The sequence below is a fragment of the Podarcis bocagei genome (genome assembly GCF_964188305.1).
Source record: "Podarcis bocagei genome assembly, chromosome: 4".
Taxonomy (NCBI): domain Eukaryota; kingdom Metazoa; phylum Chordata; class Lepidosauria; order Squamata; family Lacertidae; genus Podarcis; species Podarcis bocagei.
Window position 1 is genome coordinate 88,771,411 of NC_138128.1, and position 15,183 is coordinate 88,786,593.

Genomic DNA, 15,183 nt, shown 5'->3' on the forward strand with positions numbered 1-15,183 from the left:
CATGGAAACCAGATGAAAATTCCAAGTGCACATTTCTACAGAGAATACAGTTGGAAGAAATTGGGGGGGGGGGGGAATAGTGACTTGAATACTGGCCCAGAAAGAAACAAAACAGACCATTGCAGCTCAGATTGTTGAGAGGTGTGTGGTTGCTCATTAGGTGGAAAGCACTTAAATCCTGAATGGTGGCAGAACAGGGAGGAGGGTGGAGAGATCAAGGAGGAACAACAGAAGAGAACTGGTGATGGAGACCAAAACAAGAAGATGGAGACAAAGAAAGGAAGAGGAGGGCTGGTAAAGCTGAAGAACATTAGTGGAGAAGGCCAGAGTGATGGAAGAGAATAATCTTAGAATTTGGCTTGTACCTTGCCGCTAGGTGATGCAGGGATGTGCTTTTCCTAGTCGTGCAGAGTAAACAGAGGCAGTGGTGTCATCAGTGACTGCAATACAGGGTGCTTCTTTCTTCAGCAAGTAATAAATCTCTCTCTCGCTGTTTGGGGTTAAGAAATGAGCAAGAGAAAACAGGTCTGGGCTGGAGTCCTGGGCTGTTGTAGGAACTTGATCCTGGTCGTAGCCATGAGTAGGTGCTTTCCCAGATGTGCAACTGTCACTCCTGGCATCACAGGCAAATACTTTTTTTTCTGACCGTGATGAACATTCTCAATTTTACAGCTCAAGAAACACTGCTACTAGCTGAAATTTTTCTTTGGCCGTTTTGTTTGAGGTAACAGAGCACAAAAGACAATTGAGACATTCTGCATGGGAGTAGTTTTAACGCAGGGCAAGAAGACAGGCTGCAGTTTTCGACAAATACTACAGAGGGAGCCAACCCCCACATAAATTAGGCCTTGTTTATGGATGTTAAGCTCAAATTAAGTATAATTGTTTTCCCTCAGCCAAACATGTCATTCATACATAAAAACATTTTCTTATAATGCTGCCCATCTTTCCACTGCTTTACAGAAGCATCACAAAGATCTGTTATCTCTGAGACACAAAGTAAGTGTGGCAATATCTGCATCAAAATCTGAATGCTCCTATGCTAACAGCTGTTTGCTCCAAATTTATTAGTCCCCAGTGTCCAATGCAACCATAGCTGTCTACACTTGTTTTAACTACGTCAGCTTCCTAAGTGTAGCAACTTGCCATTTAACCATGAAAGCAAACATCCAATTAAACCATGGGCTTCTGGTTTTGTTTCGTTTTTTAAAATGTTCTGATTTACTTTTTCTGGAGAAAAATGGCAAGGTAAACTCTGAGGTGGTGTCCTGAACATACAGAAATCACAACACTACAGTGATGCTGTATTTGATTGTAACTAGGGCTGGGCGATAGCAGCATTTCAACATTGCAATGTATCACCAGCCAAACTTTGCCATTATATTAATCAAGATGTTGAAAAACGGAGGAAAGAACAAGCTGCATTGGGCCTGCCCCAGCGATGTGCTGGAGGGATATTTTTGAAAACAGTACTTTATCCAAATGAATGTATGAAATTACATTTTTCATAATGCGTCTGGCAAAAGTCTTCACAGTCAGAATGCTTGGGGTCTAATTAGGTGCATACTTCCAGTGCATCTTGAAGCCTTTCTGTTCTGTTGTTTTTATTAAAAAAGGAATCTTGCCAGGGCAGAAGGAAGGAACAAAATAGGATGAGTTTCTACAGTTATGTAAAGCTACAAATCATGTCACAAATATTCCCATAGTAATCTGTATCTCAACCCTGTAAGATAGGTCACTATTATCCCCATATTGCAGATGTAAGACTGGTAGATATATTTATTTCTTACTTATCAAATTTGTATACTGCCATTCATCCAAAGATCACAGTGCAGGGGACAACATAAAATTAAAAAACTAAAATACAAAAAACATACAAAAAGCAAACAAATAAGCCCCCTCCCAAAAACACATTTAAAATACCATAGATTGTTTAATCAGCCAAAGACCTGGTTATAGAAAAACATTTTCTCCTGGCACCTAAAGGTATCTAACATTTCACAAACAAGGTATGTAACATTCCACAACTAAGAAGCTACTGCAGAAAAGGCCTGTTTTCATATTGTCACCCTCTGACCTCTTGTGGAAGGGGCACATAAAATGTAAAGTTGGAAGGGACACCAGGGGTCATCTAGTCCAACCCCCTGCAGTGCAGGGATCTTTTGCCCAACATGGGGCTCAAACCCATCACTCTGAGATTAAGAGTCTCATGAACCGCCCTGAGACCTTCGGGTATAGGGCAGTACAGTATATAAATTCAATAAATAATAAATAATAATACTGCTCTATCAACTGAGCTATCCCAGGTATTTAAAGATGAAGTGCCTCTGGTGATTGCAGGTTTGGGGTTGGTTTATATTGATGAGGTGGTACCTTGAGGTATTATGGTCCTGAGCCATTTTAGGCTTTATAGGTCAAAGCTAGCACTTTGAATTGGGCCCAGAAACTAATTGTCATCCAGTGCAGTCAGGCCAGAATCGGTGTAATATGCTCAAACCATCTTGCTCCAATATGCAAGCTGGCCACCAAATTCTGCACCACTTGAAGTTTCCAAAAAGTCTCCAGAGGCAGCTCAACACAGAACGCATTGCAGTAATCTAACCTATGAGCTGAACTAAAATTGTATAGTGAATTCATGGCAGTGGTAAAGTTTGAACCTTGAACTTCCCAATTCACAGCTCAGTGCTAAAGCAGCTCTGAGAGCACCTTTCAGGTTTCCTTTTTTGGAGAAACAGACTTTAACTGAAACTACCAATCCAAGGTTATGTAACCCTTGCACTTTTATTCTAACAAACCAGGATCTTGTCCAGTACGAAGCAGACAAATTTACAATTGCACACTTTTGAAATAAACCGTAAACAAAAAGGAAGGAAAGGGCAGCTTTCAGTCATCATTTTCCAAACTAAAGTGCAATGGAATGAGCCTGGGAATATATGCACTATATGGTGTATATGGGGCGGGGGCGGGGGGGGGGTAAGCTGATGTGAAATATTCAAGTAGGCAGAAGGTCACAGTGCAATATCCTGCCTCCCAGTTGAAAAGCATACACAAATCAACTCCACTTCAAATGCACATCATGACCTCTAGTGGCATCATCTATGTACTGTAGTTTATTAGTTTCAAAATAAACTACACTGCAATTTCAAAAGTCTAACTTGTACATTTGCATCATCAGCACAGCACGATTTGATTAAAAGAAATGAACCAGAATAATATGCGTCTCTTTTTCAGCAGCTTGGGCACTGCAAAAGTCCATGGGCAGGGGGAAAACCTACAGTTAGCAGCAAGATGAATAGACCAATCGTAGATGCAGGAAACTTCAATTTCATTCATAGGTTAATTCAATCCAGGAATTAAAAGTCCAGAATGTAAGACATATATTAATAGCTTTTGTCCTCCATTGCCAACAGACAGAAATCTCTCAGTTCCTGCCAATGCTATTGCCAGAACCCCCTTCACGTAGGATGACATAGCTGCCACACCAAAATAGGTACAGAATGCATTTGGGATGTGTACCTTCCTTCACTACATTGAGTGAAGTACCATACAATATATTTCTCATAACAACTCTATCTGCTTATAAACAGAGCTGTGCACATTTTGTAATAAAGAACTAAATCCAAATTTAACATCAAAAGGTGGCTCAAGTTTTGCCATTTGAACAAAGTAGTTGTAACAAACCTGTGTAATCTCTTTCTGATACCCACAAGGAAAAATTATTCAGAGCACTGAAGCACCACCTTTGACCACCAGAAATCTACCTCAGCTCCACACCACACTGCCCTGAATCTGAGATTTCGTGAGAAACTGTGTGTTTTCAAGCTTATTTTCACATGCTATTAGCTACACCAACCTTTGTTAATCTGTTGCCCTCCAGATATTTTTATACCACAACTCGAATTGTGCTGACTACGGTTGATGAGAAATATAGAAAAAAAGAAAATCTGGAGGGCATACTTGCTATAAAAAAAAAACAAAAAAAGTAACACCCACCCACACCTGTTAATATTTCCAGTGGAAATATATAGCTACACCATTGGCAGTTCAATTCTATACAAAGTTTAAAAAGGTAAAGGTAAAGGGACCCCTGACAGTTAAGTCCAGTCGCAGATGACTCTGGGGTTGTGGTGCTCATCTCGCTTTACAGGCCGAGGGAGCCGGCGTTTGTCCGCAGACAGTTTTTCCTGGTCATGTGGCCAGCATGACTAAGCCACATCTGGCGAAACCAGAGCAGTGCACGGAAACACCCTTTACCTTCCTGCCGGAGCGGTACCTATTTTTCTACTTTCACTTTTTGGCGTGCTTTAGAACTGCTAGGTTGGCAGGAGCTGGGACCGAGCAACGGGAGCTCACCTCATCGTGGGGATTCTAACTGCCGACCTTCTGATCGGCAAGCCCAAGAGGCTCAGTGGTTTAGACCACAGCGCCACCTACATCCCTTATACAAAGTTAGGCTTAGCCAAAACAATTTGTTAGAATCAGGCTGCAAGATACACGCTTTATAAGTACTACTCTCCGTGTACTCCACAATTATTATTTTTTACTGAAATTGAGGCTGGTTTTTTTGCTGTTATTCTCAAAACAGTATTTTCATTTCCTCTCCACTAATGTCCACTTTCATAACCTACAATTTACCAAGGCAGGCTGTTGAAAACCACCTAGAAAATTTATCATATCCACGGCCTAAATTTGTAGCAATCATCCACACCAGCCCCATGGCTGCCAATACATGCAGAGCTGGCATGCAGAGATTATTTGGCTCACAAATGGTACGATCCCCATGCAGAAAGTCACAGCATGCAGACATTTGACAGCCTTTGCACATTGGCTGTAACGCACAAAGCTGCAAGTATGCTTTATCAAGTACAAGTACTTCCAGAGAGCTTTTCAAAAGTCATGACAGCTTTGCAGTTCTTGTTTTACATCATTAAGACAGTAAAAGCAACATGCTAAGCATTGAAACTGTTTTAAATATTTGCTATCTGCTATGTGTGCTCTTCAGAATTCAAAGGATGGCATATCTGGTTTCTTGGTGCTGTTCCATGGCTTGGCAACCTGACACAGTGAACTGACAGTACATTGCAAGTGTAAGATCAATTAGAAATCAATTGTGGAGGGATTGAAGAATTCCAAGTATCCTCTACAGGGGAGGCTTTCACTTCCACTAGCATTGAGTCATGAACAGCATATTGGCATACCAACACTTCAGCATGTGTTTTGAAGTGTTTAGGACTGGCAGGAATCTGATAAGGTTCCTGGCCAGCAATATCAGTTTAAAACAATTGGTCGGGTTTACACTTTCACATGCGAGTAGCTAGGGGAAATTCCCTCTTCTGCTGAAAGATAAAAGTGTATTTTTTGTTTTTCTTCTCTCTAGATCCTCTGCTACCACAAGGAGGGAGGGAGAAAGAATGCCATCTATCTAGCAAGCAACTGACGGGAGGTCTTTTACTGAAGTCTCAAGAGCTTAGTGGAAGTTTTTGCTTTAAAATCCAAAAGCTCTTCTACCCTCTTTCTGGTGGTACTATCCTCACTCGCTCACATTTGGGTTTCTCACAAGACAGTAAACATTTTTAAGCAGTAAAGGTAAAGGGACCCCTGACAGTTAAGTCCAGTCACGAACGACTCTGGGGTTGCAGAGCTCATCTTGCTTTACAGGCTGAGGGAGCTGGCGTTTGTCCACATCCGCAGTTTTTCTGGGTCATGTGGCCAGCATGACTAAGCCACTTCTGGCGAAGCCAGAGCAGCGCACAGAAACACCATCTACCTTTCCGCCGGAGTGGTACCTATTTATCTACTTGTACTGTGTGCTTTTGAACTGCTAGGTTGGCATGAGCTGGGACCGAACAATGGGAGTTCACCCCATCGTGGGGCCTCGAACCGCCAACCTCCCAATCAGCAAGTCGAAGTGGCACAGTGGTTTAAACCACAGCGCCACCCGCATCCCTGTTTTTAAGCAGTATGGAACAACAAAATCTATAAAGGGATGCCTGCAGATTAAGCGGGCTGTGTTGTTCTTAAGAAGCACCCACTAGTGCTTCTGTAAACTCTTTGACTGTGAGGTTCTGATGTTCAGCTTCTGCATCTCAGTCACATCTGTGCCAAGCTGACCTACTAAAAAGAGACATTTCAGAAATCCATCCTCAGTTATAAACTGAGCTTTATGGGGAACAAACCAGACTATTATCTCATTTAGTCATGAGTCAATCACATGGCAGCCCAAGAACCACATCCCAGGCACGTTCCAGCTGTAACAGGCAATTTTGTAGGCATTTTGAAAACCCTATAAAAATCTATCTACTCTAAATGCTTTTTCTTTAAATTTCAAAGATCATGACACTATAGAAACTCTTTGGGCCACCTAGCAAGCCATGGCAAAGTGAAAATTACAGTGCAGGGGACAACAGAACAAAATTAGCCTCATTGCTCATGCATTTGCCTGGTGAAATTGTGTGTGTGTGTGTGTGTGTGAGAGAGAGAGAGAGAGAGGGGGGGGGGATTACAACCCCTGACAGAGTATTGCTCATGTAAGCACATTCTGTCTTTGCCCAAGGCATATTTTTGTGTGTCCCATGTTTTAAAAATGACACAAGCATGTAGGCTGCATTACTACGAACATTTTCCTGGAAGTAAGTCCTTCTGAACTCTATGAAGCTTATTATATAGACTTTCATAGGAGTGACCCTCACACACTCTTAAAAGTGCCCCCCTAACCCCCCCCCAAGCTATGCACAAAATTGATGTGGGGGGTGTTACTGCAGTCCAGACCTGGATGTATAGGTCAACCCAGGGGTGTGGGTCACATAATACAGCAAGTTACCAATTGTCTGTGACATAGTCATCTCTAAGTTGGCAAAAGCTTCATTTACTCAATTATTGCTTGCTGAGAACCAGGTATTAAAAAGGCACAGAAATAAGCTGAGAACTTTAGCCTTTCATTTTAAAGAAGATAATTCTTCATTGAACAGGAAGGCAAGAATTAACCACATCCCTCTGAAATGGGGGGGGGGGGAGAGAAAAAGGACATCACAGTATGGAGGAGGAAAGGATCTCCCGGTCATTTCTGCACTCTCACTCACACCCTTCCATAACCTTTTAATAAAAAGAACTAAAAAGCTGTTAATATTTCAAGAATATTATAGAGGAAGGGTGCTATCTGCTACAATATCAAAGGCACACTTTGTTAACAAATAGAAGTGCTTATTTTATTACAGAAACAGGATGTCAGATCCGCAATAACGAAAACTCAGCATGAAACAGAAAGTTTGGTCACTTTCAAATGGACAAATATTCCACAGACACATGCACAATAAATACTTTGTATGTGTCCAAAATAAGAACTGCAGGTAGGGGAATAAATTATCTTCTTTCAGCTGGGGTTTTTTATATATATTGCTGCAACAGAACAAATTTTAGAATTGAAAGTCCTTAAACATGCAACTCAAGTTCACTTCAAATATTCTCAGGAAAAGGATGTTACAAAGATTCAACGACATTTGTGGGATTGCTGTTGCTGTTGTTTTAAAAAAGTATAAATCATTCTATGGTGTAAAACTGTACTTCTTGATAGAAGTACAGTGGTACCTCGGGTTACATACGCTTCAGGTTACATACGTTTCAGGTTACAGACTCCACTAACCCAGAAATAGTGCTTCAGGTTAAGAACTTTGCTTCAGGATGAGAACAGAAATCGTGCTCTGGCGGCGCGGCGGCAGCGGGAGGCCCCATTAGCTAAAGTGGTGCTTCAGGTTAAGAACAGTTTCAGGTTAAGTACGGACCTCCGGAATGAATTAAACACTTAACCTGAGGTACCACTGTATAAAGAGTATTTTCACCAAACAACTGATAAGCTCAAGTGAGACATTTATATTTACCATCATCATGTTTAAGAATCTTCATTGAATTATTACGTTCAGTGGAAGAGAAGCCACCAGAATGGGCAGCTAAAGAAAGAGTGGTGAAGCCTGTATTAAAGAAGGGATTCTTACAAATAGGAATGGAAAAAAATGTTCAAGGAATCAGTCAGAGGCTTTTCCTCCCACATTACGGAAAGGATAAACAGCACTTGGAAACAAACATAATTTTATGTGAGTATTTTTAAAACCAGACACAGGTCATCCTCCACACTCCAAAACAAATAGAATGGAGTACAGTTCTCCTTTTACTAGTTTTCCCCCATAACATGCACCGTTTAAGATGACTGCAGCCAACAGTACTTTTATTTTTAGTCTTCCCCCTTCATGTAAGTCAACGTGTCAATGCCATTGTAATAGCAGCGGCACATTTGGCAGTTGAGAGTAGTCGAACTGTAGAAAGATACAATGCTAACATTTTAAATAAGATTTGAAATATCTTTCAGACCTTGCTATTTCCCATTGTGCAGAGCGAGGTCCAGATCAAACATCACATCAAAGCTTTGTTAAGAAAGGAAGCCAACTAGAATCAGAAATGACGAGTTTGACATCCTGCCAAACCATGGTTTGCAAACAGGAACAAGCTTATGGCAGGAATGAGTTTATGAAGCTAAGAGGAAGGCAGGCAAAAGAGCACAACCATGGTTTGAGCCAATGCTATTTTAAGTTTAAGAACAGAAGCCGATAGATACAGATTATCTGACTCTGCAAAATATCTTTTTATTGATGTCAATAGTACTTAAAGGGTACCTCTAACGTTATAACTAACAGCCACTGTGAGAACAGGATTCAGGATTAGGTGGGCTTAGTTTTCAGGACTTAGTTTTTTAGCAAAACCATACTTACAAGCACAAAGGAAGGTAACAGTTGCAAAAGCTGTGTACACTTAGTGTGTTTTTGCTGGAACTTGCTGTCATCCAATATTTCCACCCTCCCAAACAGAATGTTTTAGAGTTCTTCATCAGAAGTTATTAGCTTGTAGATTTGATCTTAATTCATTATCTAACTTATTCTCTGTTAGCACATTTCAAATGTCATCTTTTAGAAAGCGATAACATCTCTCTCCTCTCTCTCTCTCTCTCTCTCTCTCTCTCTCTCACACACACACACACACACACACAGACACACACACGACAGCATTCAAACATACAACTGCAGCAGCCAAGAGACCAAACCAGTTTTCACCATGACCACATCTGTCTGAAATAGTTTTAAAAGAGCAACTTTCCCAGCTAAAAAAGGAGAAGCATATACTTCTAAACCCACAATTTTAAGAAATAACTTATTTAATATCTTACAGCTCTTTGTGTTTCTCCTCTGCCAAGATCTGGTCATTTGGTTTCAACCCATATCTGAAAATAGAGAGGGGAAGAGAGTTACTGAAATCAGAAATTTACTCAATCCCATTTTCAGTTTTAGAGCCTGGAAGTGAAAATATGACTGACTTCTTTATTATGTACTGGACATGCTAACATAAGTTTATAATAACAATAACCAACATTACTAGTATTGTTTATTAACCTGCTTCCATATATGTGATGTACAAAATTTAATAAAAACAGCTTTAAAACAGTTGCAATGCAGCACAAAAAAATTAACAGAATATGATTTTAAGAAAAAACAGAAAATGTACACCTATGGGAGAGAGACTTTCTCATCCATCTGGAAAATCGTATCATGATACTTATTTTTTTCTTTTGTTTCACAGCACCATCTACGTATGCACATTTTTTCTATCTCTATCTAAGCCTCTACTTTTAAGACAGACAAAAAACATTTAATACATTTGGACTTCTAATTCATGGATCCCTGTCACATAAAGTGCTCATTTTACAAAATAAAGAAGGGGCTTAGTTTCTTCAGTCTTTCACATATATATATTTCTTCTTGCTGTTGTGTACTATGAATGGGAGCTACTCTTCAAGAAGGCAGGCACTACAGTTTGGGCGTACAAATTCTGAGAAGGATAAGAAGTCTCTATGCATCCTCTATAACATAATGCCATTCCCCTCCTTCACATGCTAAGGAAGTACAAACAAAACAAGCAGAAGTAAAAAGTCCATAAGGCTTGCAACCAAACTGCACCAGCACAAACCACCAACAAAGATCAATTGTCAAAAAGAAATAAGGTGGCTCCCCTCCCCCACAAAACACATGTCAATACAAATAACCTCCCCTGCCCCCCAAAATGCTGAGCAGCAAGTGGTTGGGGCTCCCTGCAGAAGAGTTCATCAAGAAAAGGAAACTGTCATAAAAATTGTCTCTTTCAAGTTCATCTCTAACCACTCAGCAATGCTGTGTTAGTTTTTCAGCAAGCACTGTTTTCCAGACTCTACCAAGCCAATTTTGCCTAATTAATTGACAATCTCTCTTCCACAGAAAAGTAAGCTCCATAAGAACAGCCACGAAGTGGTGAACCATCAATGGTTTGAATAGTATGTTTATTTATTAAGTTCCTTAAATAGTGGCAGTAAAGCCAACTCAGCATCTTTCACCACTGTGAAATTTTAAAAGTTCAAAATTGTGTAGGAAACATCACCCCAAAACTTAGAATCATAGAATCATAGAGTTGGAAGAGACCACAAGGGCCATCAAGTCCAACCCCCTGCCAAGCAACTAACAACCTTACTAACAACCTGGCACTCTCACCACATATGAAGATAGGTACCATGGGTAGAGCAAACTCTCCAACAAAGAGGGGATACCGAACCACAAATCTGATGCAAATGCCCTGGTTTCAGTGACTGCTCCTTCAATAGCTGAGATTGGTGGGTGCCCTCCTTTAAGTCAAAGAGTTCTCAGATCTCCTTCAAATATTCTCCCCTCAGTATACTGTATGCATCTCAAATTTCTCGCAGTCCTCCCTTATCACAATATCGGTCTAGAAAAAGCCTGTAAAAGGCTGACGCTTCACCCATCACCTGACCTAGATGAGTATGGCAAAAAAATTTGAACACAGTGAGGGACCTCAGAGCATCCCATTTTCTAAAAGGTAAGCAGCTGCTAAAGACAGCACTTGCATCTTTTGCAAGCACAAAGCATGTACAAGTTCCAACAGGTTCGCTAGCTGCTGAATAGTAAGAGGTTTTTCCTTTGTGCAGTAGCCTATTAGAGTGATTTACGGTAATGACCCGTTTTCTGAACCTGGGTGTGTGCCCTTGTATTTGTCTGTAAGTATTCCCTTTGCAGCACTGTGGCATCAGAGTGCAAGACATAGCAAACCACATACACCACCAAAAGGGTACAGAGCTCAAAGCTAAATTGAAGGTCAAGTTTCCAGAACAACAGCCAGCTTTGGCTCAATACTCATCACTCACCCACCCACTCACAAAACATATTGAAAATTAGGTTTCCAATAAATGGGTGTGTGTGCATTTGAAAAACAAGGTGTATATGAATCATTTTAACTGGCTAAGCAATTTTAAGTTTTATGGTAGCCACCTACTTATGAAATACATCCTTCATTTTCCCTACCTTCCAGTGAAACTGTTTAACTTACTATCCTCTGATCAAAGGCTCACATTCACAGATAAGCAGCTTTTAAACCAGGCCTACCCAACCTATTAGTCATTATATTCTACTGGCTCCATGAACATAGCTTCCAGACTTAAAAAAAATCAGTTCAGGTCATTAAAAATTAATGGACATTTTCAATGCACATTTTGAGTCTATTTATTTCTGAACCAATTCCATTTTGATGTATAAGGTGCCCCTCAGATCTTAACTACTTTACACTAAAGCAGTCATAACAAACACTTTCTTTTTTCTCATTTCAGAATGATCATGCATGACTGTTAGAAACTTCAAGATTCTAAGCTGGACAATGAGCAAATTACAAGCAAGCAGTTGTAGCCAAATGAAATATTATGGTACTTCAGCTCCTTTCCAAGCACTTAAGAGACACTTTGGAAACTAATGATCCTTGACTGAAGTTAGCATTTGGAAGATAAGAATTTTAATGGAGGAAATAGCTTAGATACATAGCACAATTAGAAGCAAGCTAAATCATATTAAGCCCATCCCTTGGTAAACATAAAATGTGGATATTAGAAAATAAATTCCTGAGTTACATCCAACTCAGACGCTCTTAATGAAATCCCAGCAGGCCCAAAGCCCAAGGCATACCAAGGATAGTTTAGACAGCCAAAAAAGGAGAATTTAACAAAAAAGGAGAACATCATATCCATTAACTTATTGCTAACAGGGTTGAACATTCTAAACAACTACCGTATTTTTCGCCCTATAGGACGCACTTTTTCCCCTCCAAAAATGAAGGGGAAATGTGTGTGCGTCCTATGGGGCGAATGCAGGCTTTCACTGAAGCCTGGAGATCGAGAGGAGTCGGTGCGCACCGACCCCTCTCGCTCTCCAGGCTTCAGGAAGCTCTGCGCAACCCTCGGGAGACCGGCTCCGAGGTTTGCGCAGAGCTGCCTGCAGTCCCGGGATCAGCGCAGCTCTGCGCGGCCACCGGGAGCGGGGCACGAAGTCCCGCCCCACTCCGGATGGCCGCGCAGAGCTGCCTGCAGTCCCAGGCTCAGTGCAGCTCTGCGCAGCCACCGGGAGCCGGGCGCGAAGTCCCGCCCCGCTCCCGATGGCCGTGCAGAGCTGCCTGCAGTCCTGGGATCAGCGCAGCTCTGTGCGGCCACCGGGAGCCGGGCGCGAAGTCCCACCCCGTTCCCGATGGCCGCGCAGAGCTGCCTGCAGTCCCGGGATCAGCGCAGCTCTGCGTGGCCATCGGGAGCGGGGCGCGAAGTCCCACCCAGCTCCGGATGGCCGCGCAGAGCTGCCTGCAGTCCCCGGCTCAGCGCAGCTCTGCGCGGCCACCGGGAGCCGGTCGCAAAGTCACGCCCCGCTCCCGATGGCCACGCAGAGCTGCCTGCAGTCCCGGGATCAGCGCACTTCTCCCCATAGCCAGCCCCACAAGCTCGGGGGACAGCGGGGAGGCAGAGCGCGCCTTCCTGATGTTCCCCGACCTGGTTCTTCCAGCCCCGCACCTGGGGGGGGGGAAATAATTTTTTTCCCCTTTATTCCCCCCCAAAAAAACTAGGTGCGTTCTATGGGCCGGAGTGTCCTATGGGGCGCAAAATACGGTAGTTTTGTTTGTAAATAGCACCCAATAGCAAGTCATGCAATATGTCTGAGATATAATAGCAGCTGCAAAACACACTTCTCTGATTGATTGATTGATTGATTTACCACTTACATGCCAAAGTGACTTCTAAGCAGTTTACAAGTATAAAATCAATTATAAAATATCCACACATAATTAAAATACACAATAAAGCAATTCCATCAAAAGATTTTTTTAAAAAAATCCATAATTATGATATACAACAAAACAAATCTGTTAAAAAGCAGCCCAGCCCCATCACATTTCAACAAGTTATGAAGCTCAAGTTGTTACAATCCACGCTAGAAACGAATGGTGATGTTGTGATGTTATCAAGGCAGTCCCACATAATTCATATAATATAATTCAAGCGTCCGTATGCTACCGAGGTGGCATGGAGCCAGATCACAGGGCAAGCTGCATAGCATCTAGAAATTTCTGTGTGCAGTGACATGGTTGCTGACCAAGCAGCAGAGTTTATCCAATTTATCCAATTGCTGAGTGTAACTTTTCTTTGGGTGTTAGTGTACGGAGTTTCAGCTGAATGATGATAATTTTAACTCAAACAAAGGCAGAAATATATACGGCATGCAGCACAATGATGTAGTCAATACAGTATCTCCTTTTTCTTTCCCATAGCATTTAGGATCAGTTACTTCGTTTTGTGGCATCCTTGTGTTATGTGATTTCCTGCCCTTGCCAGGGGCAATTAATGATGCTACATGAGACAATGCACAATGGGAGGATGTTACAACATGTGATGAGCAATCTTCCTAGTTATGCTGAAGAACTCAGCACAGAATGACAATTTCTGACAGCATCCCCATTATATTTTTAGGTTGTGAGCCACCCCGAGATCTATGGATGGAGGGCAGCCGGTATACAAATTTAACAAATAAATAAAATTTTAATGGAGCCAGTGTAATTCTGCTACTAATCAAATTTGCCCTGTAGCAGTCCTGGCACTAAAGGAGTTCCTTCAGGTACAAATATCAATATCTTGTAGCCAATGAGCCATCATTTCAGCTGCTTTTAAAAAATAAATAAATGTTTTCCAAAGAGCTGCCTTTTATCAAGTCAGTGGAAGTCTGAAAGAGCTATTGGCTTCGCAATTAAAGAGTTCAATGTAAATTACAATACAGCTTCTTGTTACATATACATCTTACTAGTCACTAGCCCTTCACCCCATTCCTGAGATATTCACTTCCTTTTATTAACCACATTATGCGGCCTAAAATATCAGTTTTCCTTTATGTAGTTGCGCTTTATGACATATAATTATTTCTGTATAGCTAAAGTTTTGAAACTGCCCATTCTACCAAGCAGGCTCACTCTTATCATGCATTTGGACAACAAGATTATAAGCTGCAATCAATACTGTATAAGGTTTAAAGAGCTTTTGAACTTAACACCAAAATAATAGGTTTAAATGATTAAAAATGGATTGAGAAAGCAAGGAAAGCCTAAAGCTTGTTAATCATTGCACTGTGGCCAACTATGGTGCATTTATTACATTCAGACAGGCCTTCGTCACTCTGTATTGAAATACAACATAATTCTGAGCCTTAAAATAAATTATGATTGCCCAATGGAACCAGAGGATTAGGAATTCAAGGCAAGAGACACAAAAGGGGTTTAAGCATCTCCATGTGTGGATGCAAATACTACAATCCAATATCACAATTATTTTTTATGAGAGGTGGCAAAAAGAAATAGGAACTATGCCCCCTTGTATTCTTTGTAGTTTATTAAAAACTTTATCTTGCCTGCCCTGCTGGCCTCATTGAAAAGCAGAAAGATGAAAAGTCCTGTAATAGTCTCACAACAGCTGTTCAAATGCTTCATGCGGTGACTGTAAATATATAGAGAGAGAACAGTTTGCAGACTCCCAGCATTAAGCTAGTGTTACCACCCTTTGAAGGCCACATAGAAACACTGGGGATTGGAAGTGAGGAAGAGTCCAAGATTTCCGTGCAATCACCTCACCAACAGGTTGAAAAGCGTGATGACATGAAAAAGAGTAAAATGGAAACCGACCTGTACAAATTTTGAGAATGGACAAGGTCCATTTTAACTTGGTACCCTGTAGGGGTATACAGCAGAGCTTCCTCTTTCCATAAAACATGTTGTAGTTACTGTATTTTTTGCTCTATAAGACTC

At 41.3% G+C, this 15,183-nt stretch overlaps 1 protein-coding gene across 3 annotated transcripts in view; it reads right to left on the minus strand.

Annotated features, from left to right (window-relative positions):
* ADK (adenosine kinase) overlaps positions 1–15,183 on the minus strand; it is a 204,873-nt gene that overhangs the window by 165,533 nt on the left and 24,157 nt on the right. For all 3 annotated transcript variants that reach the window (XM_081191845.1, XM_081191847.1, XM_081191846.1), the window contains exon 3: positions 9,212–9,265. In XM_081191845.1, coding sequence (XP_081047971.1) covers positions 9,212–9,265 — 54 coding nt within the window. The remainder of the gene's footprint in view (positions 1–9,211; positions 9,266–15,183) is intronic.